This window comes from Falco peregrinus, chromosome 3 (assembly GCF_023634155.1).
Source record: "Falco peregrinus isolate bFalPer1 chromosome 3, bFalPer1.pri, whole genome shotgun sequence".
Taxonomy (NCBI): Eukaryota; Metazoa; Chordata; class Aves; order Falconiformes; family Falconidae; genus Falco; species Falco peregrinus.
In genome coordinates, this window is record NC_073723.1 from 112,364,457 (window position 1) to 112,389,199 (window position 24,743).

A 24,743-nucleotide genomic window follows, 5' to 3' on the forward strand; every position below is an offset into this window, starting at 1 on the left:
CACTGCATTTTCTAACAAATGAGACATGTGCAAAGCTGGTCACAGTGTGAGGACCCAGCCTTATGCACACATCTGGTGCTGTTTTTTCCTCACATGCTCCCACTTCAGAAAATCTGCTGATAGAGAGCTATGAAAAGCATACGCTTCAGTCAAACTTCTGTCCTCTGTTAGTGAAACGCCTTCTCAGCTAGGTACCTTTATGGTTCTCCGGAGGCAGATGGCTTTGTGCTGTCCCAGTTGCTTTTTAAGGCTGTGAGCGCACTGGGCCAGCTACCAGTAGACAAATAAAGTTGAACTAATAATACAAGTGGGGAACTGGAAGTGTTTTGGTCCTAGCCCTACATTTGATAAAACAAAGCATCAGAACATGTACTGATTAAGAGTCTACTATCAAGCCTGAATTTTACAGAAGTCTGGATTGGAATCTAAAGCTGTGGGCATAACTTGACTTTTTTTTCCCAGAAAAATAAGACTTACGTGTTCCTTCTTTGTAAAAACTATGTTTTTAAGAACAGAGGAGTTTGGAGTATGGCCATCACTTTTCAAGATAAGTTATTTTAAAAAAAAGTATAAGTATGGATGTATATAGATTTGTGGGTGTGTGCATGTGTGCATATTAAAAAAGTATGTAAGTATATGCACACACACACACACACACACACACACACACACACACACAGAGGGTTATTCTTTGTAAGAATCCAAGTTGTGTAAGTGATTTTGAGCAACTGTTGACTTAATTAAAATGTGTTCTGGTGTGGTTTGGTTTTTTTTATATATCTTTGCAGCAGCCTGTAACCTGAAGAGAGTATACTCCTCCAAACCTGCTTTTTCAGATCCAGGTACCTGAGGTGAAATCATTGTGCTTGGCAAACAGAGGCATGTCCTTCTAAGAAGAGAAGGAGAGCAAGCAAGGTTATTCCTAGAGGAGTCATCATCTAGTGGTTCATGTACTGTAGGGAACAGGTCAGTTGTGTTACAGAGGGAAAAAAAGTTTTAAGTATTCTATTGATGAGAAAATAGATAAATGCTGAAAACCATCATGCAGTCTAGGAGATGGGATAGCAACTAGATCAAAACCTCTCTGTCATAGGGAAATGTTATGCTTGTTTTTCTGTTTTGAGATGTGGACCATTTAGCCACTTACAGTCTCTCCACAAAAATGTAAGCACTGCACTTTTTTTGGTAAACAGCATTCACAGCTTAAGTATCATTATTAAGTTCAGATAGTATCATCTAGCTGATTTATTGGAAATCTATTCAGGAGCAGAAAGAAGGGAAGGATGTTCACCATTTACCTCATTTCAGGCATCCCTTGTTTTCTATTTCCTGTTTCACTGCCTAGACTTTATTTATAAATGGCTAATTTAAGCAGGTAACGGAATTGTTTATGATCCAGTAATGACTATAACAAAGAGTCTGTTTCAGCCTGATCATACCATAGTAAGATGGTGTGTACATGTAGAACCTCATCACTGGTTTGAGTAGTGTCTTAAAAGTTACTAAACTTTTTCCCCAGTTCATTCTGTGACTTCAGAAGGTGATTACTTTCTCTTCTTCCAGAGGCAGCAAGTGGGCAGACACCGCATCTACTCATCCCACCTGTACCGTACTAGATCCTGCTACCAGCTAAGGACTGTCTCTGGCAATTAACCTTTGGTTACAAAAGAAGAAAAATCACGTACTGGTGAGTGGTGTGGATTTGCCTCTTTCAGCAGCTATGTTATGCACGTTCCCTGTATCTTTGTATTTTTGCAGTACCGGCTTTGTACCAGTAATACTTTTTCCTAGGCAAAAAGGTCTCTTTGTGGCCTTGTCACCTTCCTGCTAGCTATAAGCGTGTCATAGAGCTTAAACCAATACGATCGAAAACAGTAATTCTCCGTGGTTTGCTTGCTTTGTCAGATACAGGGCAGCAAAATGCAAGCTTGCAAGCACAGTTGTGGATTTTGGTCAGAACAGAAACGACTGCTGTAGCTCTGCTTGTCCAGAATTGCTTCTAGAATAAAATGGCATTGCCATCTGTATTCTTCTGCATATATTGCACAGTAAAAACTTGCTTACCTAATTCAGTCACAGGTCTGTCTCATTTTAGTGACAGCAGAATGCATGGGTCTGGGTAAGCGTTAAAAAAATACTAGGATGCATATTTCCTGCATAAAATTATATTATTACTGAAAGTGCTTTTATTATTTTTTTTTTGGAAGCATAGTGTGGCACTGTATAGCATGGGTAGGTGACATGTACTGTGAGGTGTTCCTGTAGCACAAAAGTCTGTATCAGCCTTGCTGGTCATCCAGCTGTGTGAGAAAGATGTCTGGATTTTTGCTTTACAAAGATGTGCTTTTTCTTTGAAGTTTAAGCAACTTAGCATCTATATTTCCTGCTCCTGAATGACTTGTGGAACACTAGACCATTGCAAATGCAGATTTTCTGAGTGCCCAGGTCAGAGAAACAAGAGAAACACAGTGTAAGTCTGGGTTTGATGCAGCAACAACCAGCATTCCAGGGGATTGTCCAGGTTTACCTCAAACATCAGAATTGTGTGATGTAAGGACAGTCTTGAGGGCTGTTCAGCCACTGAAGAGGCATGTGTCTACCTTAGGCAATTAGTCATTCCTGTCCTCTACAGTCATTTTCTGTTCCTGCACATAATTAATGGTTTTGCAAGCAATGACACGTCAAGAGCGTAGGTGGAATAAGTTTATTGCACTTCTCCAGAATTATCTTATGTCAATAATCTTAATTTTAGATTTCTTCAGCAGCAACTCCAGCAAGAACACAAAGTTGGTCAGGGTAGGCAGAGAACAAGTTGTACAGTTCTCGGCAAAATACAGGTAAACCCAGAGCTAACAGGTTAAAGCAAAGTACTTCTACCTCAGCACATCACTGCATGGGTTACAGCGTTTTTGAAATACTACCGGCATTGTTGATGGGTTATTTAATCTTTATTAAACAGAGTGTGAAGGTGAACAGCTTTTTATAAAGACTTGAGCAAAAAGGCATAAAAAAGCATTGTCTTCCCTAAATTGTATTGGCTGTGTGCTGAAGACAGTGGGCAGGGGGAGGAAGCTCTGCTGCTGTCTCTCATCAGTGAATTTTTTTTCCTCCCCAGCTTCTGCAATTTGAAGACTGAATCCGCTTTCATTGCTGCAGCGGTCACACCTCCTCCAGTGAAACCAGGCTGAGTGTGGTAAGCGTACTGTCTTCAGAAGGCTCAGAATTTGGTAAATGGAACTATGATGTTGTCTTTGTCTGCTTACAGCTTGTGTTTGAGTGCTTAAGAGTTTGAGTGAAGGCTGGAGACTTGAACTGACTCTCAACGTCCTCTGAAAACTATTTTTGAGTATGGCTCCTGGAATCAAAAAGTTATATTTATTCACTGACTAATAATGTTAGTAGTGCCAATAGCAATAGGAAGTCCACAGTAAGAGTTCTGAAATTATATAAAAATAGTTGGGTTACAGCAACCAGTAACATCATTTGTGCTTTAAAAAAAAAGTTCTGATTCAGTTTGTTCTGGAATGCTAAACGAGGCAGTGTGCAGCTTCCAGGCTGTACATCATGCCTTGTGATCAGCACTGTGTGCGCCCCTCAGAGAAAACCTTCCCGGGAGACGGTGGAGCAACTTCAGCCGCCCATCGCTGTCCGGGGGGCTCAGCACCATGACATACCTGGGCCAGGTGTAGCCCGTGATCAGTGGGTACACTTTTCAAAGATTTAAATAATGTTCTGTTTAATTGTGATCAACAACAGTCAAACAAACAGGTTAACCACAGTCCAAAAGAAATAAGCAAATACGCAAATTAAGAGTTCGGGTAACTCCAAGTGTGTATTGTCAAACTATTTTTCAAATGTGTTTGCATCTCAGCTCCTTATCTAGTGTTTATAAAACTTAAGTATTCAAGTCATTCTTCTGTAAATTCTCAACACACAGCAATAAACTACCTTATTTTCCTTCCCCCTGTACTTACCACCTTCAGCAGCTAGATATTCGCTGCATTAAAAAAGAATTTTACAGGGGAAGAGAAGCAGGGAGTCTGGTAGCAGAGTCCAGCAGGAGCGGCATGTTAAAGCACTGCTGAGTCAATACACTCGAGTTCTACATTTTACTTAAAAATTACACAGAGAAGTATACAAAAGTGGTGTGTTCTATCAGTTTCATTTGTGTCATGGACCTTTACGGATTTTGATTTCCAGTCACAGATCATACACACATCCACTGATGTCAGTTTTTTTTTCCTTACACAATAATTCTCTACCTTCTGCTTCACAGGAGTTGAGAACTGGTTTAATTCTAACCTGCAGTTTAAAAATATTCCCGTATGCCTTTAGGAAAGGGTATTAAAAGGTAAACTAAGTTGAAAGTAAAGCTATAGTGGATGCCTTACTTTGATTCAAAGGTTTACAAAATAATGCTTTTAGAACAGAGGTTACTCAGCAGTTACAGGAAGGTTGTGTGTTCACACGTAAACCCTGCGCAGCCGTTCAGCACTGTGGCTGAACTCGCCAGGGAGCAGGCACGAAAAGGAGGTCCCTAGTTCCTGCGAGTAAGGTATGTAAGTACGCTCATGCCCCAATCTGCAGCATGGTTCCAGTCGATCGAGACAAATACTGATTGGATGTACAACATCTGAAAAAACATGTTAATTATTTCAAAAAGTTTAATTTTGAAGAGGTTGTCACAAATACAAATGATGCAGTGGTTTCCTCTCCCCCCCACCCAGCATTTCCAGTGCTAGCAGAATTCCATACTAGCCAGCCAACTATATACACTTAGTCCAAGTGAAGGAAAAAACTGAAGTTAAAGATTTCCATTTCCAAGGCTGCTCACTTGAACTAGTATTAAAACAACTTAGAAGCAGAGACCTTTAGAGGTGCAGACTTTGCTTAGGTTTGAGTGCTGTGTTCAGAATCAGCGTCTTGTTTTCTAATATTTAAAAAACATAACTGAATTAGTGAGTCCTCACTGCAGTATTTAACAAAATGCAATTCTTTTTGTTAACAAACTATGAAATTTCAGTGGAACACTAGGTACATGTGCCTTTAGCTGTGCTAGTGATTTAAGAAAAAAACCCAAAACCCCAATAAACAACGCCAAACGATGCACCCTGATCACAGTGTTAAAGCTCCAAACTACCAGGTGTCTGTGCTCCAACAGCTGCAATTAATTCTTTAATTTTATTTTAAACTTTTATCTGCATTTCTGCACTGCAGATATCAGCTTTCTCAAGAAAAGAAAGAGAGAATGGCTAGTTTCAGGTAGTGCAGTAAGACTCAGTATAGCTCCTATAATTTCTTTACACAGTAAACAGACTGCTATTTATACCAACGCCCTGGTCTGTACTTTCTTATTTACATGAAACACTTTTACATATATACACATTAGCAAAATACAGGGCTTCTCCCAGAACCAAATGCATTTCAGCTACATCTTTGTTATACAACTAATGCCTTTTTTTTTTTAAAAAAAAGAAAAAGCCCACCTCACTCATTTTCTTATGCACAGTGATTCCATTTAGCTAAATACTACAATCGTATTTATTTTCCTTCCTATGGGGTACTTTCTCTAGGTACAGAACACCACCAGCTCCGGCCTGATCCTTGCAATTCACTCTGGCAGTAAGGGAGAGGCTTCAAGAGTCCAGCTCTAATTGTTCTTGATTTTCACTGAGTCTCAACATAAGCTGTTGTTCATAATAAAGGCTTTTTGCATAGTTTATTTCTTGAGATAGCTTTACTGCAAGAACTTCAGATTTCACTTTCACCTGCAAAAAGAAATGCAGTTTTTCTTAATGTGGTACTGCTGTTGTCTAAAGCAAAATGTATGTATTTTGTATTAACTTCAGTTAGTGAAGGGATTAGGTTTGAAGTCTGTGAGGAACAGAAATGTTTCAGTAGAGATTCTTTTTCAGTGCTGAGGCTGAAGTAAGGGAGAGGTGAGAGAGAAAGAGATGGGTAAACAGAAGTAGGTATTTTAGGATGAGAGTAAAACATCACAATATTTGATTTCCTTTGCTTCCCCTTCTACCTTTTATCTGGCTTGTCTGTTTGGAATGTAAACTGACTTGGGTCAGGGGTGAGCTTGTAACCTTGCCCGTAAAACAGACCCCTGAGCAACTACTGTAATGAAGCAAAAAACTCCTGTAATGGGTTTTTAGAAGTGAGAGTTCTGATTAACTTTTATGTGCGTGACATAAACACTCTTTCCAATCTTAGATACTTTGCAGTAAAAAAATACTATGTCTAGGAGGAGAAAACTAGAGTAAATAGACAGCAAAGTACTTAAGCTTCATATATGTATGTTAAAGTTAAAAGCCCTCCTCAGGTAAACACACATTTCCTACGGTAACTTTTCTGCCTGCAGCAATATTTTAGATTTTGCCTTGAGCTTTTCTCAGGAGTGCAGGAAGCAAGTTCTACTGTCACCTAAACCTTTTCGGCAGCAGCTATTTCCACTGCTACCAGAACAAAGTTTTCATTGTTACCCAGCACAGGAAACCAAACACTAATGACCACAAACACTTCCAGCACCAGTACAAGCATAAAGGGGAAAAGAAACCCTGCATGAATGAAACAATAGGTGCTAGATCCTTACCATTGGCTTCTGTTGTGATGGGCCTGGCATTGCTACACCACTGCTTGTATTGACAGCTTTCTTCGTCAACTGTATGTACACATTCCCATGGTCTTTTGAAACAAGGCAGTGGTAGAGATCGTCATACTTGACTTCTAGGAAGATGGCCTCGCGGTCTGTGTAATCACCGCTCTTCAGGAAATACACAGCTTTAGATGAAATGAGAACACAGTAGCTGTCTATGTTCTCTGCTGCTATGAAGCTGTGAAGAAAAAGAAAAATTACTCACTTGAAGCTAAAAATAGTAAACGAACCAGTGTCTTCACCTGTTAATGCTTTCAGTGACCTTTAGAAGTCTTTCAGAAAAATTAGTAGCGTAACATGTACAATTCATCTGTATTTAATTTAAACTCTTCTAAAAATCAAGCTGATGAAGTACCCTCTCACCCAGGTAAAAAAACCATGCTGTAAATCAAATATTAGCACTAAATGCCTGGCTTCTAGCTTTGAACATTAAAAGGGCATATAAAAATACCCTTTAATAAGGCTTACAAAGAGTAATTTCCTTGCCTTGGAACACTGCAAGTCCTAAAACTGCAATGTAATTGTAACTAACTTCAGTTTCACTGCTGATACCTGAAAGGTTTGCAGACATTTATGACAAGAGCATTATCCTTCTATACACTGTAAACCTACTGTGCTTCCTTTTACCACACACCTCCCTTGCCTTTAAAAACAAAAACCAAGTTTAACCTGCTGCCTGAGTCACAGCTAGAAAGAGAAATTAGCTGTTTAACACTGGGGTGAAAGGTTAAGCAGCAAGCAGGTTTCCCCAGAGAGATTAGCCTGAGTGATGAATAGTAGAGGTAGAGAAGAGTGAGTTAAGAATATTGAGAATTATGATGGCTGAAAAGATTGATGTGTAAAAAAATAACAGTAAGGAATGCAAACATGAAATAGATATTTCACACACAGATGCTTCTCCCCCACTTCTGAGTTACTACTGAAATGAACCTCTGAACCTCATTAGTGGGTTTTCTAAAATGCTGAAAAATTCAGAAAAGTGAGGATGAAATCATGACTGTGTGTGCTAAACAGAGTAATGATGCTGTGCCAATAACCCCCAGCAGCAGAAGCGTGTCTGTAAAACTAAGATCCTCATGCTGTCAGGTAGATTCAAAATTACTATTTTCTGAACTGTTGCTTGTACAAATCTGGCTGCTGTTGTCCAAATACATTCTGCAAAATACACCGCAATCTTTGACAGTACTTTGTCAGTACTGAGAGGGTTTTTTGGCAGATAGGAAAAGCCTACCATCTCCAAAATTACTGTCGGCTTTACCATTTAAGTAACACTTTGCACAAATTACTCTGAGCTATATCCAAATAAACCCAGAGCTATAACTAGAATCTTAATAGCCAAAAATATATCAAGAGGTCAGATCACAGTTTCTTTCTGTGGTATAGAAGAATAATCCCAGTAATTTTCTAATACTAGTCTTCTGAAAGATGGTACTCTGAACTGAAATGGTCTTTTCCCTGCCCTACGCCTCCTGGCCACGGCAGCGGACAAATGCCCTTAGGTCCCTAACTCTGGGAAAGGCACACACGCTTACTGCAGTCAACAACTTACATTTCATCGAAGCGCTGAGAAAAGCACAGCCATTCCAATACAAAAAGCCTGCAACGTACTTTGCCCAGCTCTAACCTTGGATAAAACTATGGGATAGGATAATTGAATTGTGTTCCTTTAAGTAAAACAAAATGGACAAAAATGTGTATTTTGCCTTAAAAAAAACTAGGTGAAAAGCAATGTTAGCAGTTACTGAAACTACCAATTGCCCCTCAGTTTTCCATCAGAGTTGAAACACTTTGGGGCAAGGTTTTGTCTTTGAAGTTAGTTAAGTAGGATGGAGAGTGGTATTTTTTATGAAGTGTCATAGAAAACTTAATTTTAAAATAGAGCAGCGTTATGGTCTGCAGAATAATAGCCTTGTTCCTTAGGCCAGGCAGATGAAAGCAAGTACAGCGTTTTACAGAGATCCCAGCTCTGACTGGGGTCAGGCTCCACTAGGAGTGGAACCAGAGGAAGCTTGCTGGCACCTTGCTTTGCTTTGCTACTTTCCCAGCAGGGAAAGCAGATGAAAAGGCGATTATCAGAAACCCCTAATACTGTATCGCTGTGCTTTGCAATTGTCACAGCAATGCTGAGAAACCTGAGAGGGGTCTGTACACCCACAAAAGCAGAACACCTGTTCCCCAACGCAGGGTGTCACAGCACGCGGTATGAGGGACATCCACAGAGAGAACTGGAGCACTGAAAGCCACTGCAAAGTTTGGTGGAAAGAACTGGGTGATCAGAGTTCGGGTTCGTTTTTTTTTTCATAAGAACAACAGGTTATATATCTAATGTTCCATGCACGATTTTTACTGGTGTCACGTATGGAAACAGAGGTCAGTGATTTAATGGTGAAGCACAGAAACATTAGCTAATTTGTAGTTCAAGTTCTACATTCTGTTCTAAGTTTGAGTCATGCATCATTACCCATTTTCTCTTGCCAACTCTTGCTTTCTTCTCTGTGCCTAGTTCTCAAAATGGGTATTGAACCTTTTAAGATACTACTTCAAGATAGTACTTTTTTTTTAAACCCATACTTCTACACTATTAGAAAGATCTCAAATTAATAAAACTAAAAATTAGATGAAACATGATCCAGTAGAACAAAGTAGAAGCAACCAGATCTCTGGAGAATCTGTGGGTTTTTTAACAACATCAGGAAGTAATTACACAATATTTTCCAGAAGTGAAACAGCGAGCCTAACTGGAAAAAAATGTGGAAACATTTAGTTAGAACAGTAGAGCAAGGTATTAAACCCCCTTTTATGGATTTAACTCTGAAGGAAAATATGCAAATAATCAGGTCTTTAAATGTGTTTCTGATTATGATACTAGGATAAAAGTCAGAGGCATAATTTTGTACTTATTTTCCATGACAAGAAACACTGTTTTCTTGTTGAATGATGTTCCTAATGGTGAAAGTCACAGTGAATGAACAGCGTGACTCGATGACAAAAGCCCACTGATCTGCTTATGGAGTACACTTGCAAAAAGCTGACAACGTTTTCTAGTCACAAATTGCGCTCTTTAAATTCTCCCTCCTGAACAGCCAGACTGTATATGCATGAAGACCCTTAAACGAGATGAAACCAGGATAACGACAGCGTAAGATCACAAGGCCGCAAGTGGCAGATACACCAGTACACAGGCTCTTCCTCCCAGGCAGCTGAGGGTAGAAGCTCGAGTGCTGGAGCGGCCTGTGGCTTCAGTGACCACTGATGCGGGTGAGATGAAGGTGCTGAGCTGGTACCTCCCCACGAGCCTCACCTCGTGGTTCTCACTGCTTTGCCTTGGCAGATACTCTGACGGATGATAGATGCAAAACACAGTGTCCTACACTCTCCACTGAAAACAGCTGTTCAGGTAGCTGTGGTGGAGAGCAGGTTAAGTAATGAATTACGCCTTACGACCCCAATCCAACAAACTGACATCTCCCGTACAATCACAGAATTGTTTAGGTTGGAAAAGGCCTTAAAGCTCACAGAGTCCAACCGTTAACCGACACTGCCAAGCCCACCGCTAAAGAATGTCCCCAGGCGCCACATCCACGCATCTTTTAAGCGCCCCGGGGGTGGTGACCCCCCCAGCTCCCTGACAGCCGGTCCCAGCGCTTGACAGCCCTTTCGGTGAAGATGTTTTTCCTAATGCCCAACCTGACCCTCCCCTGGTGCAAGTTGAGGCCGTTCCCTCTTGTCCTGTCGCTTGTCACCTGGGAGCAGAGCCCGACCCCCCCTCGCTACCCGCTCCCGTCAGGCAGCTGCAGGGAGCGAGAGGGTCCCCCTGAGCCCCCTTCTCTGCAGGCTGAACCCCCCCAGCTCCCCACCGGAGTGGTGCCCCAGCCCCGCTGCCCGGCTCTGGACACGCTCCAGCACCCGACGTCCCTCCTGCAGCGAGGGGCCAGAGCTGAACTCGGTGTTCAAGGTGCAGCCTCACCAGTGCCAAGTTCAGAGACAGAAACACGTACACGGGTCTTCCCATGCATTCACTCTGTAGGTGGTGTTTTTTTTCATGTTTTCAGACCTGACCACTAATAGCTGTTTTCACTTGCTTTCATGAACCCATATCCAGGGCACTCAAATGTAGGTGCACCTTGAGCGTATTACTCATTCAAATTACTCGGTATTGACTTTTCTGGAGAAAAAAATGTAAATATTTTGCAGGTTATTTTGGTCATTAACAGCTGCAGCTTAGGAATAACATGTACCACCATAGTATCCCAAGTCAGCTTCTCTCCCATGTAAACCAGAGCCACCTCTGACACATTGTGTGCCTGTTGGTGGCTCAGGTACCGCTCTCACTAGCCACTCTCCCAGGCTTTGGGCTGTGAGAAACAGAAGGTAGGGGAAGAGGCACTGGTTCTGCCTGTACGGATGTTACAGAGGAAGGAGAGCACAGGCTTGAAACAAGCGCTTGTTTTGTCAGTGACGTGGAGGGTTGGACACGTATCGTGTGTGGGCTAGCGATTACTTGGAAACTTACTGAGATTTCATCTTTTGTAATGACAGAAGGGGACCAGGGACATTAACAGGAGGAGGAGTCAACAGACCAAGGCTCCGCCTCTTCCACAGCCTCTACATGATGTGTGATCAAAGGCAGTAAGCGACAAGCGAACCTGTGGCACCTGCAGTGACACTTGCATACAGCCACCGGGCAGGCCACCGTGGAAGTCACCAGGTGCTCACACTGTGCTGCTCATGGGTACCAGGAGAAAACAAGCTAACTGCATGCGTGTGCGCGTGTGAAGCAGTTTTTAGTCCCTCTTCCCCACAGACATGGAAGATACGATGCCAGCAAGCAGAACTACTTAAAATACTTTAAGTCAGTACTTACAACTCATCTTGGATGTTGTCAGTCAGCTTGAACAGCTGTTCTTGTCCTTCCGCTTGACTTTCCAAATAGCGGGGCAAGAGCCCTTGAGGTCCTCTGCAGCAGCGTGGCTTTCTCACTCTCTCCGCCTGGGTCCTACGTGCAAAATAGATGCAGAAAAATGAGTGCAACAGCAGCGCTCTTCCTTCCACTTCGACCTGTCAGCACACAAAGTTTTACTTATTTGGAAATACAAGGTGTGACGAAGCCTTTAAAAATACAAGGGCTTCACAAATGCAGCATGTGGATTCTGTAGTTCTTGATCTGGAAGGCGTGGTGTCTGCTCATATGGTTTTACATTTCAAAGAAATGTCTCCCAGGTTTATTCTGCAATTAAGGGGCATTGTGCTAAATTAATAGGAAGAAGCAACCTGAACTGAGTATAATGTCTGCAGATTTTGGGATCTATTTATCAGCAGAGTTTTACTGATTGGACTGTTTCTTCTCACTTTTCTACAGAAAATAAGAGTGCATCAACCTAGAGCTCACACTGATGGACAGCGTCAGTAGTTTGAGAACTGAAGGTTCTAGAAATAGGAACATGCAGTTAAGACAAAATAAAAATCCACGGTTAATTGGAGTCTCTGTAGTAGGGTTTAACATACTTTACCTTTCTTGGGTGTCTATTAAAAAAATGACAGTAATAAATAATAAAAAAAAAAAGACCCAAGACAGAAAAGACACATATGTGTGGCCTAACAGGCATCAGAGGTTGATACTGGCCACAGTGCTAAAGAACTGCAGGCTAGGTTCCTCCCTTAACAGTATTCTGTTAAAAAATAATATTCCGAATTCCTTTAAGCTTTTGGAACGCCCTACCCCTGAAGACTTGTGTTACAGACTGCCTAGCCATGCTTTAATCTCTGTCCGTTCCCAGCAGCATCACTGGGTCTGCTGCTGCATGCTTTTTCATATCTCTCTCAGGCTACCGCTGTTAGTAATTTTCCAAGGCAAGCGTACCATTTTTGACCAGTGCTCTCCATTTCCTATCTTGATTCTTTGTAAAGATCCTGTACAATGAACTGCTGCTATCATTTGTGATCAGAAGACAGGGAAAAAGTCCTGTGTAACAACGCATTTTCTGTCTAAGCTGCTTGGCAATAGCACACAGGAGTACTTGCCTCGTAAGCTTTGCTTTCTGCAGATGTTCTCTCTGGAGCCTTGATTCTTTGTCACCTTTCCCTTTCAGCAGTCCTGTCCCAGGCTGGAAACCCATCCACCATTTTAAAATTTGTTCTCCTTCGAGCCTCTGACACCCTTGACTTTTAATGGTGATGATTTTTTTTTTTTTCTGCCCCTTCCCTTCTTGGCTGCAGTAAATGTTACTGGAACAGAATCTCCTACACGTCACTAATGAATTAATACCATCTTTGCTGCTCTCCCGTTGGGTAACTGGCCTCTGTTTTGGCTATTACTGCTCTGTCTGGTATCAACAAGGTATTTTGCAAACAAGGTATAGAAGCCAAAGATACTGGCTTTCCAGCACAGTGGAGAAAAACAAGCCAATTTATATTTTTAATGCATTATGGCTACCTGGTAAGTTCTGATTTTGTTAATGAGATTATTACATCCCTGATCTGCACAACAAATTACAGTGGCTCAGAGTAGTGCTTATCCCTGATCCTCTTTGAGAGAAATTTCAGGAAAGACAAAAAGCTCTTGACTTCACTTCAGCTGAACTATGGTTATGCTAAGATGGAAAGTCAGTTTGTCAGCAGGGAGGATGAAATGAAAAGTGGAAATTCTCCAACTAAAAGAATGTGAAACAGAGCAAGGGCTTAAGAAACCGTAACAAATGTTGTCATTAATAGTGCCAGTATGTCATTAAATGTGACCAGTCAAATTTTCAGTTTTACCTCTGCTGACAGATGTTCTCACTGCTTTACCTGTCCTGCTACACTGCTGCTGCTTTTGATTAGACGCCCATTAGTTAATTACAGCGTTACGCATCTAAGCTAAAAAACGCCAGTATGAAAACTGCAGTTTGCTGCATAAAGGTACTCAGTTTTCCTCATTTGCAAAATGTACAATGTCTTAAAGCCATATTCTTCCATTAGTAGCACTTCCCTGAATCAGAATAACCTAAACACCAGGTAAATAGGTGACTTCCACCACCTATGTATAACTTGACATTATCCCACTGAATAACAGCTGTATGCAGTGGTTAGAACTCGCTGTTAAGCACTATGACTCCAGAGCAAGTCACCTCTCCTGCCCCTTAGATTTTTCAGATATAAACAGGGTTCACCTGTACCAGGCACAGTTACATGACAGTATTGTTACCATTCTGAACCTGCACCAGAGGAGAAGAAATAACTGCCTGTTTTACCCATTAGATTCTTACACAGTAGTAAACAAAAGTATGTATTTGCCTTCATGAAACACAAAAAGATGAGGCAAATTTCCAAAGAAGTTACAGGTTTCCAACCAGTGTAATTCACATCTTGCTGCTTGTCCTACTTCCTGACTTCCAAAAGCAGTAAAATGGCAAAATTTCGGTTATCCAGGAAGCCCCCATTGGCTCCTAGCACTCTACAGCACCTGTAGCTTCTGTTGACAAGTTTAAAGAGTGAATGTCTGAAGCATAATGTAGTTTTTAATTAACTATCGACCAATCAATAACTTTTTACTTTCCTGTCACAGGTTGAGGAAGGTTAGCCAACCATCCGTATGGGAGTGAGCAACACCACTGCATAATGGCTTTTACATTAAGCACCTTTCAGATAAAGGTTCAGCCGCGCTGTTTTCTCTCATGTCCTGCAGTACCGTAAGGGGTATCTGCAAGGAAAGCGCAGGGCCTCGTAGTCAGGCCTGAGCCTTGGGAACACCAGCGAACACGGGTTTCCAACTGGGAAACTGTTTCCAACAGAACTAGGCACCACAGTGAATTTCTGGAAGGCCTGGCAATTTCCGAGTTGTGCGTTTGGTTGTGGCTGGTTTTCATTTTTGTTTTTAAATGGAAGAAGTACTTAAGAGCACAGTGCTTACTGCCCCACTGCTCCTCCTGCCAAAACGTTCATCCTGGTGATAAAAGGTAATTCCTGTCTCAGTGATAAGAAGGTCAGCTGCTTTTCACTAAATGCCACTAGCACAAGCATAAATTACATTGATTTAGTTCACCACCCCCTTGGCAAACTGGTCTGTTTGGTCTGGACAGCTAAAAACATTCCACACAACTTGATTTTTTTAATCTAAAAATTTGTTCTACTGTCTCAAGTTACGTTCTGTAAATAATAAGCAACACTGATGAAATACAAAAAGCTGAATATTTGTAAAGCAGAATGAACGGTGGTGTGCCCACATCTGTGTTACATTAAACAAGCACTCAACAGATCTGCTGATTCTTTTTTAATAAGCACACAAAGGCAATACAAGACAGAAATGCCCTCACGTCTACTAGTCACAGCAGGGAAGAGTGCTGCTGAATGAAGACACAAAGAGATTGGAAATGGTGTCAGAAGGTTGAGGCACACACTCCAGTTCTTCACTGTTCAGACAAAGCTGAACCCTGGAGAATCTCATTTCAGATGGCTGTATGCACACTAAAAACAGTTAACAGTGTTAATTGGTTGGCTTTTGCTTAACAGTTCACAGAAACCTTGTGATTCAGTTGACCAGTTTTAAGCCAAAAGTTTTGTAATCAAACAGATCACCGACCCACTGATACAAGGAAGTCATTCGGGTATGATTGGTGATAATCATTTACCAACTTAGACTGAAAGAACTACAAGTTCTTTCTTGTAGAAACAACAAGTCTCTTGTAGAAACAACTACATGTTTTACAGAACTACTTATCTTGTTCCTCCACTACATGTTTACCCCATCAGGTACGCTGTCCGGATTATACCAGGTTCTTGCTGAGGTGCATAAATACACAGGTTTTGAGAACAGTAGCTGTTACTCATCTTTGAGTGTCTTTTGGACCTAACAAATTTCCTTGAAGTGCACCTAGATCGCTTTGACAAAAACATTAACAAAATATAAATCAGAAGGTATCAAACTTTGTGTATCAACAGATGATCATCTGTGAAAACACAACATTGCACTTCTAAAATTATACACAAATTTACATCTTTCTGTTTCCTCAGTATCGCACCCAGAATAATAATTCAGAGTAAAACAGCTATGGGAAATGGAGCTGCTTCTCCTGAGAGAAAAAAAGCAACAAGGAAGAACCCTATGACTGACACAGTGATCACCGCAGCTTTTCATGTAAAATGTGTATTTGTGGAATTTTTCATCTGTCCTTTTGGTAAGAGAGCAGCACTGTCAACTGCAAGCTGACTAAGGAGCCCAACTTGGGCGTGTGTAGAGATTTTGATCCTTAATTGGAATTGCGCAGGGACCCCCCAAATCCTGCACAAATAACAGCTGTAAGTGCAAGGAGATGTGATTTTGGCATCTGAAATAAGTACTTAACGAAGAGGCTCTTCACAGGGCCTTCACCTGCTGCACAGCCTGCCCGTCACTGACACCCCCGTGCGTTCGAGCCGACAGACGCTGTGTGCCCATGAGCCACGTAAGCCCCCCCGAGCTCTCTGGCCGCAGGGCTCTCCCCCACGTTATCATCTTCCTCCCCTAGACCCGGCTCTTGCTGCCAGACCTGCCAGCCTTCATAACGGTGTTCCAGTTTCACAACCCCATCATTCCAACCCGTTTAAAGCAGTAACTTACTGGTTCTGGTATAGCTCAAATTCTGTCAGTGTTTCCATTATAAACTTGTTTTTTCAGGTTTGCATAAAATTTATTGATAAAAGCCTGCTCTGGGCTGTAACTTGGCATACTGACTTCCAGCCTGGGAACAATTTTTATCCCCTTGAAATAATCATAAAACAACCTTAGTTCAAACAAAGGAAAATTGGCAGGTAATACAAGCCCATGAAACAATTCAATTGCTGCTGGTATTCTGAAGAAACAATATCAAACCTGTTACTTACTTGGCTCTGGAAAAAGTCTGCTTCATAAATACAGGGAGGGCTTTGTCTGAGAGGCTTTAGTGCATTTCAGACATTAAGAAGTGACTTAATCCGCTAAATAAAAGGAGGAACAGCCTTACACCGTCTATCATAAAACGCGCAGCAACTGCAATACCTGCTACACTTGTGGGAGCTCAGTGCGGAATTCCACCTGCAGCCTTCCGTAAGTGGTGTCAGCCCATGCACGTGACTTCCACAAAACACAGCACCAAGACAGTACTTGTCTCATAGACGTGTAACACGCGGACAGCGCACAGCATCCTCAGAAGTGCCAGAAACAATTAAATGCTAAACAATATGTGTCTTAAAAATTAACCTAAAAGTTCAGCCATCACAGCAACAAATAACAGACGATGCAGTCGTGCCACAGGATCATAAGGATAACATACAAACGTATGCTGTTCCCAATATAATCCGTATTTTGTATCAGACCTTTTCAAAATACTGAAAACTTCCCGTTATTCTTTCCTCACTGACATACTTGCTTTGTTTCAAATATTGAATGTCCCCCTGAATTTACTGAGCATAAGGGGACTCAGCATTATTTTTTACGTGCTAGTTCTCCGCGTCTGAGAGCGTTAAATGACTTGGGCCTAATTTCAGAAAAGCCTGTGACAACCGAGAGTTCATGTTCCGCTGTGGCTGTGCTGGCAGATGTTAAGGCCGTATTTCAAAGGGTAACTACAGCTGCCTCCTTCCCAGTGCGGGACTTCGGGGGTGCAGCTCCCCACAGGCAGGTAACTGCTCGAAGACTTGACGCCTGAACCCAGGGGCCTGGCACAGCTCCGCGATGGCATTCATTCACCGCCTCAGCCACAGATGCTTTTAAGGTGTGTTAAAAATGCACATGCAGTGCAGTCAGTCCGAGTGTTGGATTTGGCATTAGAACGTCTCAGTTAGATGCAAGAATGTGTAAAACCATGAGCCAGACAGCTCCCTGCTGACTGCATATCTGAGGAAGCTTATATGCACCGTTTATTCCAGCAAATGCATGGAATATATTGTGCTTGTTAAATGTGTTCCCAAAATGCTAGTTTCAGGCAGAAACATGCACATAAATGGTGCCTAGGGTTAAAACCTCCCACTAACAGTCAAATCCCTCCTTTTTTGAGGGATCTACCAGCTCAGATGCTAAGGACCTTGATCTGACCTGATATACCTTTAGGAGAACTACAGCATGCTGAAGAAGCAACTGTTTATCACACAGGCCGTTCCTGCCAAGTTCTTATGAGATGCAGCTCTTCTCCCCCTTTCCCCTTTCTTTTGTATACAACATCAAAACAAAACTGAAAACTGTTCATTGGGTTTATGATCATACACAGCCTCTTCAGGCTCCAAGTTCAAAAGGAAGCGAGATGAGCTTAATTAAGGTATCAAGAATCCCTTTAAAACCAGCAGATGCACTCACCCAAATGGCACATCCTGATGATGTCCACATTACAAATCCAAGATCTGCGTAAGGTGTGTGTGCCTGCATGCTAGACAGCTGCACGGCACTTACACCAGCCACACTTACATCAGCCAGTCCTCAGCCTCTGGCACTTGCTCCACTGCTGAGTGGAGCAGCTGTGCAGCAAACCAGCTTGTTCAAGCACTTCGATGTCATCAAGCTTAAGAAGTTACCAAACCTAACACTGCCATCTCAGCTTCCAGCTTCTGCCAGACTCTTCCTGTACTGACCACAGTGACGATTACAGCTGTCACCTTAACATTCCCTGTCTCACAGATGTGTTGAAAAATGCTCCCATTCACCTGGCAATTCAATGTAAAAAGCAGGGATTTCTTGCAAACACCTATCTGAAAAACGTGAGCTGAACGTGCCTTAGTGAAGAATAAAGTGCCCAGGGCCACAGCATTTACCGTGCTTCGGGGCACAGGACGAGGTGGTCTCAAGGCTTGTGCATGCAGCCTGCTGCCAGGCAGGGCGGTGTGGGGGATGGAGCGCTGGTGGGTCTGTGCTCGTGTCTGTAGGTCCCGGCAGCACCCGTTTGTTGTAAATGCAAACACGGTCCCTTCACTCCGAGCGTAACAGAGCGTTTCCGTATTCACTCCCGCCGTTCTGGGAAGGCAGCAAGGCCGCGCGCCCGCCCCGCACCAGGACGCACTGCTAGCTGTGCATCCAGGGCTGTGAGAGACCAACGGTGATGGCTCTACGTGTTTTCTCTTCAGACCCTGCTTTATGAAACTTTCCAGTTGGTGCACCCCAGGCCGCAAGAGGCACAGTGAAGTCCTTGAGCACCGACTTCATCTAACGAAAAGCTACTCATAAAGTTTGTTTTGGTTTTAAAGTTAGCAATTGCAAGAACAATTCAAATCGACTGGCTGTACTTACAAAACTGATAAAAGAGCATTCCACATGTTAACAGCAGCATTAGGTGAAAAAATTATCTATAAAAATACCAGCCACATGCTAAATGAGGTGACATCAAGGCAATAAATAGCTCCATCTGTATGAAAGAGTTTGTAGAACAACCCAGAAGACGTCGCTGAACAAAAAAGCAACTACGGATAAAGTAGTACTGAAGAAAAAGCAGGTTGGATTTTTTTTGTTAAATTATAAAAAAATAAAAATCAGTTTTACATATTTTTCTCAGATCACTTTATAAATCTGCTGCACATTAGAAATCAGACACACGTGTATTTTTTTCCAAGTAAAGCTGAAGGTTTACATTTTTAATAGCAATGTGACTATTTCTGAATGGCAGCAGTATATATTACATGCAGTGTGAGAGGGTTAAACAGGACAGCCTCAACTCTTTATAAACTTTTGCCCTCTGGATATGTACTCATTGGCTGCTGTACAAGACTCGAGCTGTATTACACGCCTTAACGATATGGTTCAACTGTCGGTCAGGCTTGGGGCCTGGCAGTAGGCCAGACCGCAATCAATGGGACACAAACCTCCCCCTTTCAGATCATCACGAAGGCTCATATTATCTCCTTTTTGTCGTGCTGGTTAAATTTATGGAGCAGAACCCTGAAGCTGCATTCCTTGGCCTGGGCCGGCCCACGCGGGCCTCCCTTTGTTTGGTACTGTAAGCGAGGCGTGCTTTGGAGGATTGCAGGGTTGTTAGTTCAGGCACTGACTGTTTGCTCATGACTGAAATGAAAAGAGTTCAGTGGAAGGGCAAAAGGACAGCACAAGTGTAAAACCCCATCCCAGCAGGCCCTGGGCTCCCATCTACAGGCTCCGGACCAGGACTGAACAGAAAACCTCGCTGTTAGTGACACGGGAAAATCTGTCTCGTGACAGGTAAACGGCTGAGCAGGGCTCCAGCACGTACCTTGCCGCAAAGTCCCCTGCTTTCACTAAGCCTGTAATTGCTACAGAAATACAAACCTCCACTAACCTGGCTTCAAATACTGCTTAGGAGTGGGATTAGTTTTAAAGCAATGCTCTGTCTTTTAATTTGAAAATAAAACATGTCAGTACAAATGACTACCTGACCAGCTGCATGGTTTAATACTGTTAAGTGTGCGGAGTAACCTTGGAGAACCTGATGCCATGATATTTCTGCTTGGGAGAAGAACACAGCAATTAATTCTAGTAAAACACAAAACTACTGGAAATGCAGTGTGTAGAGAAGATTGTCATTTTGTATGTAACAGGCATTTCCTGCATCTTTATGTCTGGTCTGGAATGGAAAAAGTCCACCTTTGGGCATGCTCAGATACTCTACTCAAAGATTTACTGCTGTGGGAATTAAAGACTCACTTCTTGATAAAGGTCACAAAATTAAGGACGTAAAGGCGGCTTTAATGTGATCTCAAGGCAGAATTGTCTGGAGTGAAAGTGAATGGAAAGACAGCTTGAAAGATGGTGCTCCAAATGCAGACAAGAGAAAGAAACACATACACAGAAAACCACAAGGACTGTTCCTGGTTATGCACTAACGCAAGGTACCCGTGTACTCATTCCTCGGTACAGGAAGTACCCAGCACTACTGGGACCAGCACAGCCCATTCCCAGAAAGCTGCCCTAGACCTGCTGTACCAGACTTCACCCCTTTGGCACAACATGCAGATGTTTCAGGACATGAGGTCATACAGCCACTGCATTGGCGAGCAGTTTGTGCCACTTGTGCTTTAGAAGGAAATAAACAAATGCTATATTCCTATTGCGCTACGCCAGTTTCAACTTTCCTGCTATTTTTATGAACTGAAAATACTAGTAAGAGGGCCAAAAGATATTATAAAAACCCACAGAATGTGTATTAAATTTTTTTCAATTCTGGGGATCAAGTCCGACTGGTTTAATGCAGTCTGATGATTTGTCCTGGTACATTCCAACAGACACGTCTGTTTTGAATAAAGCTTTTGTTCATTTCTGGTACACATACGCTTTCAACTTATCCCACCTAATTCTAAGCAAGTAGATTTGTGAATGGAAATCGTGAACACTTTACTGCCTGGTCTTCGATGGCTTTAGTTTGTTCTGCTGACACTAGCGCGTGAATGTAACCTTTTTTGAAGTCTCTCCAGTTCCATTCTAGGAGATTCCATTGCAGACTGGTTAAATCTGCAGCGCTCTAATTGTTTCAGCCCAAGGAAACCATTACATCGACTACGCCACAGCGGCAGCATCACCTAGCAGAGCGCCTTATGAGTAAAGATGGATCTAGAAGACACACAAATGCCAGAGAGCAGGAAACACACACCACAGTGAAAGGTGTTCCTCTTACCTTCCGGGCTTGGTGTCCAAAAGCTTTTGCTAACACATAAGATACTTAGACAAAATATGCAGGCTCTAGAAATGCAAGTATTTCCAAAGGATATGATTTTTTTTTTCCCTGTGTAGATGCATTCCTTTTAGTTAATAGCTCAATACCGTGAAGCAGGCACACAGTATCAGAATTCCACTTTGTGGAGCAAATGCAGTCCTCTTAATTGTCACGTGAAGTGTAAGGAGCAGAATACATCTGTGGTGAATCCAACAATGGATTTACCAGCTCTTTTCAGAAGGAAGTTCGTAATTGTGTATATTTCTGATGGGCTATGCCAGGCTGACACACCAGTGCCTTGCATTTAACCAAACTGGGAATCACTGGCTGCCTACTGCACGTCTGTCTGTGCCGCGGCAGCGCTCCCCAGGCCTTCAGCAGCGCTGCACCCCCACGACGCCACTGTCAGCCCTCCCTCCTGCCATAGCCCACCAGCCTAATCCAACATACTGCCTCTTCCTCAAAACTTGCACCTTTTCCAAACCTGTTCCTGGACACAATAAAATCAAGCTTAATCTGGTCTCTGATCTGAACCCAGCCATAGCAGCAGTCCTTTGTTTAATGCAAAAGCAATGCAAGTTTCACTCAATGCAGTACCGTATAATGTGATGTCTGACGAAAGTATAACCTGCCTCTAGTTGTAACATGCCAGGGCACTAGCGAAAATCAGTAAATATTTTGGTTTTGGGAAGACTATCGCAGTAAGAACTCTGTATTCATTCATCTTTTTGAAATTATTTGTTGCTAATAATGAATGGGCATTAAAGAAAAACATAATATCACATTTTATGGTTGGCTAGCTACTTAGCATTATTCACTTTGATGTTTTCCATTTTTGCTCCTTTGTCCTCCGCTCGCAGTGTTCCCTTCTGGTGCCTGTGTCCCGTTCTGTCCCTTAACGAACAGTCCGGATGCAATCAGGATATCTTTCTGCCCTTAAATGTCAAGTTAAACACTGATTTAGCAGAAAGTCTTTCTTACTTACAAAATAGATGCTGGTATGTAGAACAACAGGTCAGTGCCTCATGAAGTCTCCCTTTGCAGTGTTAGCAGACATGGTCCCAATGGTGACTCCAGAGGTCCAGAGGAGCTCTAATGGAGCAGCCTCAGCAGCTTCAACCCCTGCACTTGAAAAATCATCCTCTTACCAGTAGGTAAGGGGTTGGGGTCCAGGCTTTCCTGCCTCAGACGCTGCCACTCAAAGGCTAGCTCCTAAGCTCCAGAAGCTAATGAGCTGTAATACATGTAAAACGTAAGGCCTGCATGACTAAACGTTGCCTAATACAAGCCAGTAATATTTTTTTCTGAAACCTCCTATTACTTAAAAACATTGCTATACAGCAGATGTGAACAGAACCACATCTATACAATATTAATCAAGTCTTATGTTGCTGCTGTAGGCCCAAACACTCTGGGTTTTTTCTTCCATACTTTCAAATACTTAAATTGAGCCAGGTTCAAAAAAGGGGACAGAGACAACCAACTGTAAAGACAACTGATTTCACAAATATGCCAAATATAAATGGTATCTAGTAATGCAGACATCTAGCAGTAACCTCCTGGAGACATCCTTCAGATGTGAAGTAAGGTATCTGCAGCAACGCATAACAAGGTGTCAGCTTGGTTCTACAGCAGGTACCGATCCCTGTCCACCCAGCCCCCTAGAAGGGAAGGGAGAGGGGTACGTCAGCGCGGAGCCTGGGCTCCCAGGCCATGCAGCCTGCTGCCGGGTGCTGCACAGCCAGCAGTGCAGTGTCCTGGGATCTGTGACACTGCTACACATGCGGCTCTAGACCTACAGACTCTGCTGTAAAATACGATTAAGCAAACTGAATGAAGTTTCAAAGATTCACTTTTCTTTTCCTATCCTGTGGATTAAAAAAAAAAAAACAAACAGAAAAATACATGCATCAGTTATTTTCTTAAATGATGCACAGCAAACCCTGCTCTGTCGTGGAGAACAGAGGCTGTGCTCCCAAGGAAGTGTAATTCAGGTCTTGGTCATAGAGGGGGAAGGCAAAGGGAAACAACTGAGATGCCCAGGCTCAGTCTTGGAGGGTGTGGAAAACCAGCTGCCACACACACACAGAAGCTCTTGGACTTAACTCTACTATCCTTTATTTGTAAAGTTATATCACTTTGAAAATTACATTTTTATTTCTTGAAATAGTAAGTTTTATTAACTGAAGCTTGACTTTCGAATTAGCCACTATATGAGCACGTGGAGATTCAGAAGTGCAGCGAAAGGCAGGACGGCAGTGCGCGCCATCCAACTCTCCTGATGGTAGGTGCTCTGGAAGAGTAACCACATGCCTCAGCTGCTTGAATTCCTTCCACAGAGCTTCACGGGGAAGTGGTAGAGTGAAATGCAAAGCTATCTTGACAGGATTCCACTCCCAGTCAAATATAATCATCGCATAAGACTTCTCTGACAAAAAGCCCTACTGGTTTCTTGACATACAGCATGTGAGACTTGTTTCTGTGTAGTCTAGGAAAGACTGCACTTCTTTCTACTCTGAGTCATTACTTTGGAAAATAATTCTGAGTAAAAGCAAGAAAAAAATAAATCATTCTTACAGAAAGCTGTAGAAAAGCAAACCATAGTCCCAACTACAAGCCAGAAGTGTCTCACGGCAGTAAGAAGCACTCTTTGAACAGGCAGAAGGAACAGAGAACCATTTATGTTCATTCTTAAGGGTAGCTTCATTTGTTTAGAAGTCGTTTTAGGTCTTAGGTGATGGATTATTGTCTCTTTCTACTTAAGCTAAAAGAAGCTGAGGCGCATTTTCAGAAGAAAAATTGAGACTCAGCAGAACTACAGCAAGTTACCAGTGATAAACGAGAACCTGACAGGAGATTACTGACCAGGTGAGACTGGTAACAGAACGATTAAAGCAGGGAGAAGTGTCTACTGAGGTGCTTCAAAATGCACGGGCACAAACCCAGGCTTGCTTAACTTCAAGGATCTAGTATTTGGAGAGAACAAACTGAGGCGTTTAAAACTCCAGTGAGGACAGCAAAGTACTAAAGAACCTGAAGAGGTCAGAAATATGGCAGGAAATGAAATGGGATTCAACCTACAAAATTGCAACCTGCTTCATCTGGGGAACAATAATCCAGAACACAAATATTAAATGACAAGGAGATCTTTGCAAAGCAGTAAAATAAAATAAAACATAAAAAACTCTTGGGGGGAAAATGGCAAGCAGAAAACTGGATATCGATTTGCAACATGATATGGCAGTAAAACCAGCCAACAATTTTGGATGACCTGCAGAGGACAGCTTGTCACAGAACAGGGACACGACGGTCCCTTTTCACGCAGTACTGATGGGACATACAGACTGGGGGGATTTCAAAGTAGCTCAACAGCATCAGTAGAAGAATCTGGACAGACTAATGACAGAAGAATATGAACCCATAAAATGAAGTTTGACAGTGACCGAAGATCTGACACTGAGGAAGAGCCAATGTCTACAGCCACG

General features: G+C 42.4%; 1 protein-coding gene and 1 long non-coding RNA gene across 7 annotated transcripts in view; one reads left to right on the forward strand and one right to left on the reverse strand.

The window, feature by feature from the left end:
- The first annotated feature begins 781 nt into the window (after positions 1-781).
- On the forward strand, positions 782-3,227 carry LOC129784015 (uncharacterized). The gene is made up of 3 exons (XR_008746288.1): positions 782-966; positions 1,564-1,687; positions 3,116-3,227. It is a non-coding gene; the product is annotated as an uncharacterized LOC129784015 (long non-coding RNA).
- VPS13D (vacuolar protein sorting 13 homolog D) overlaps positions 2,691-24,743 on the reverse strand; it is a 107,535-nt gene continuing 85,482 nt past the window's right edge. For 5 of the 6 annotated variants that reach the window (XM_055798764.1, XM_055798766.1, XM_055798763.1 and 2 more), the window contains 3 exons: positions 11,526-11,657; positions 6,599-6,839; positions 2,691-5,768 (listed from right to left, as the gene is read on the reverse strand). In XM_055798764.1, coding sequence (XP_055654739.1) covers positions 5,637-5,768; positions 6,599-6,839; positions 11,526-11,657 — 505 coding nt within the window. In that variant the 3' untranslated portion in view covers positions 2,691-5,636. The remainder of the gene's footprint in view (positions 5,769-6,598; positions 6,840-11,525; positions 11,658-24,743) is intronic. The other variant, XR_008746286.1, reaches the window with a different exon arrangement.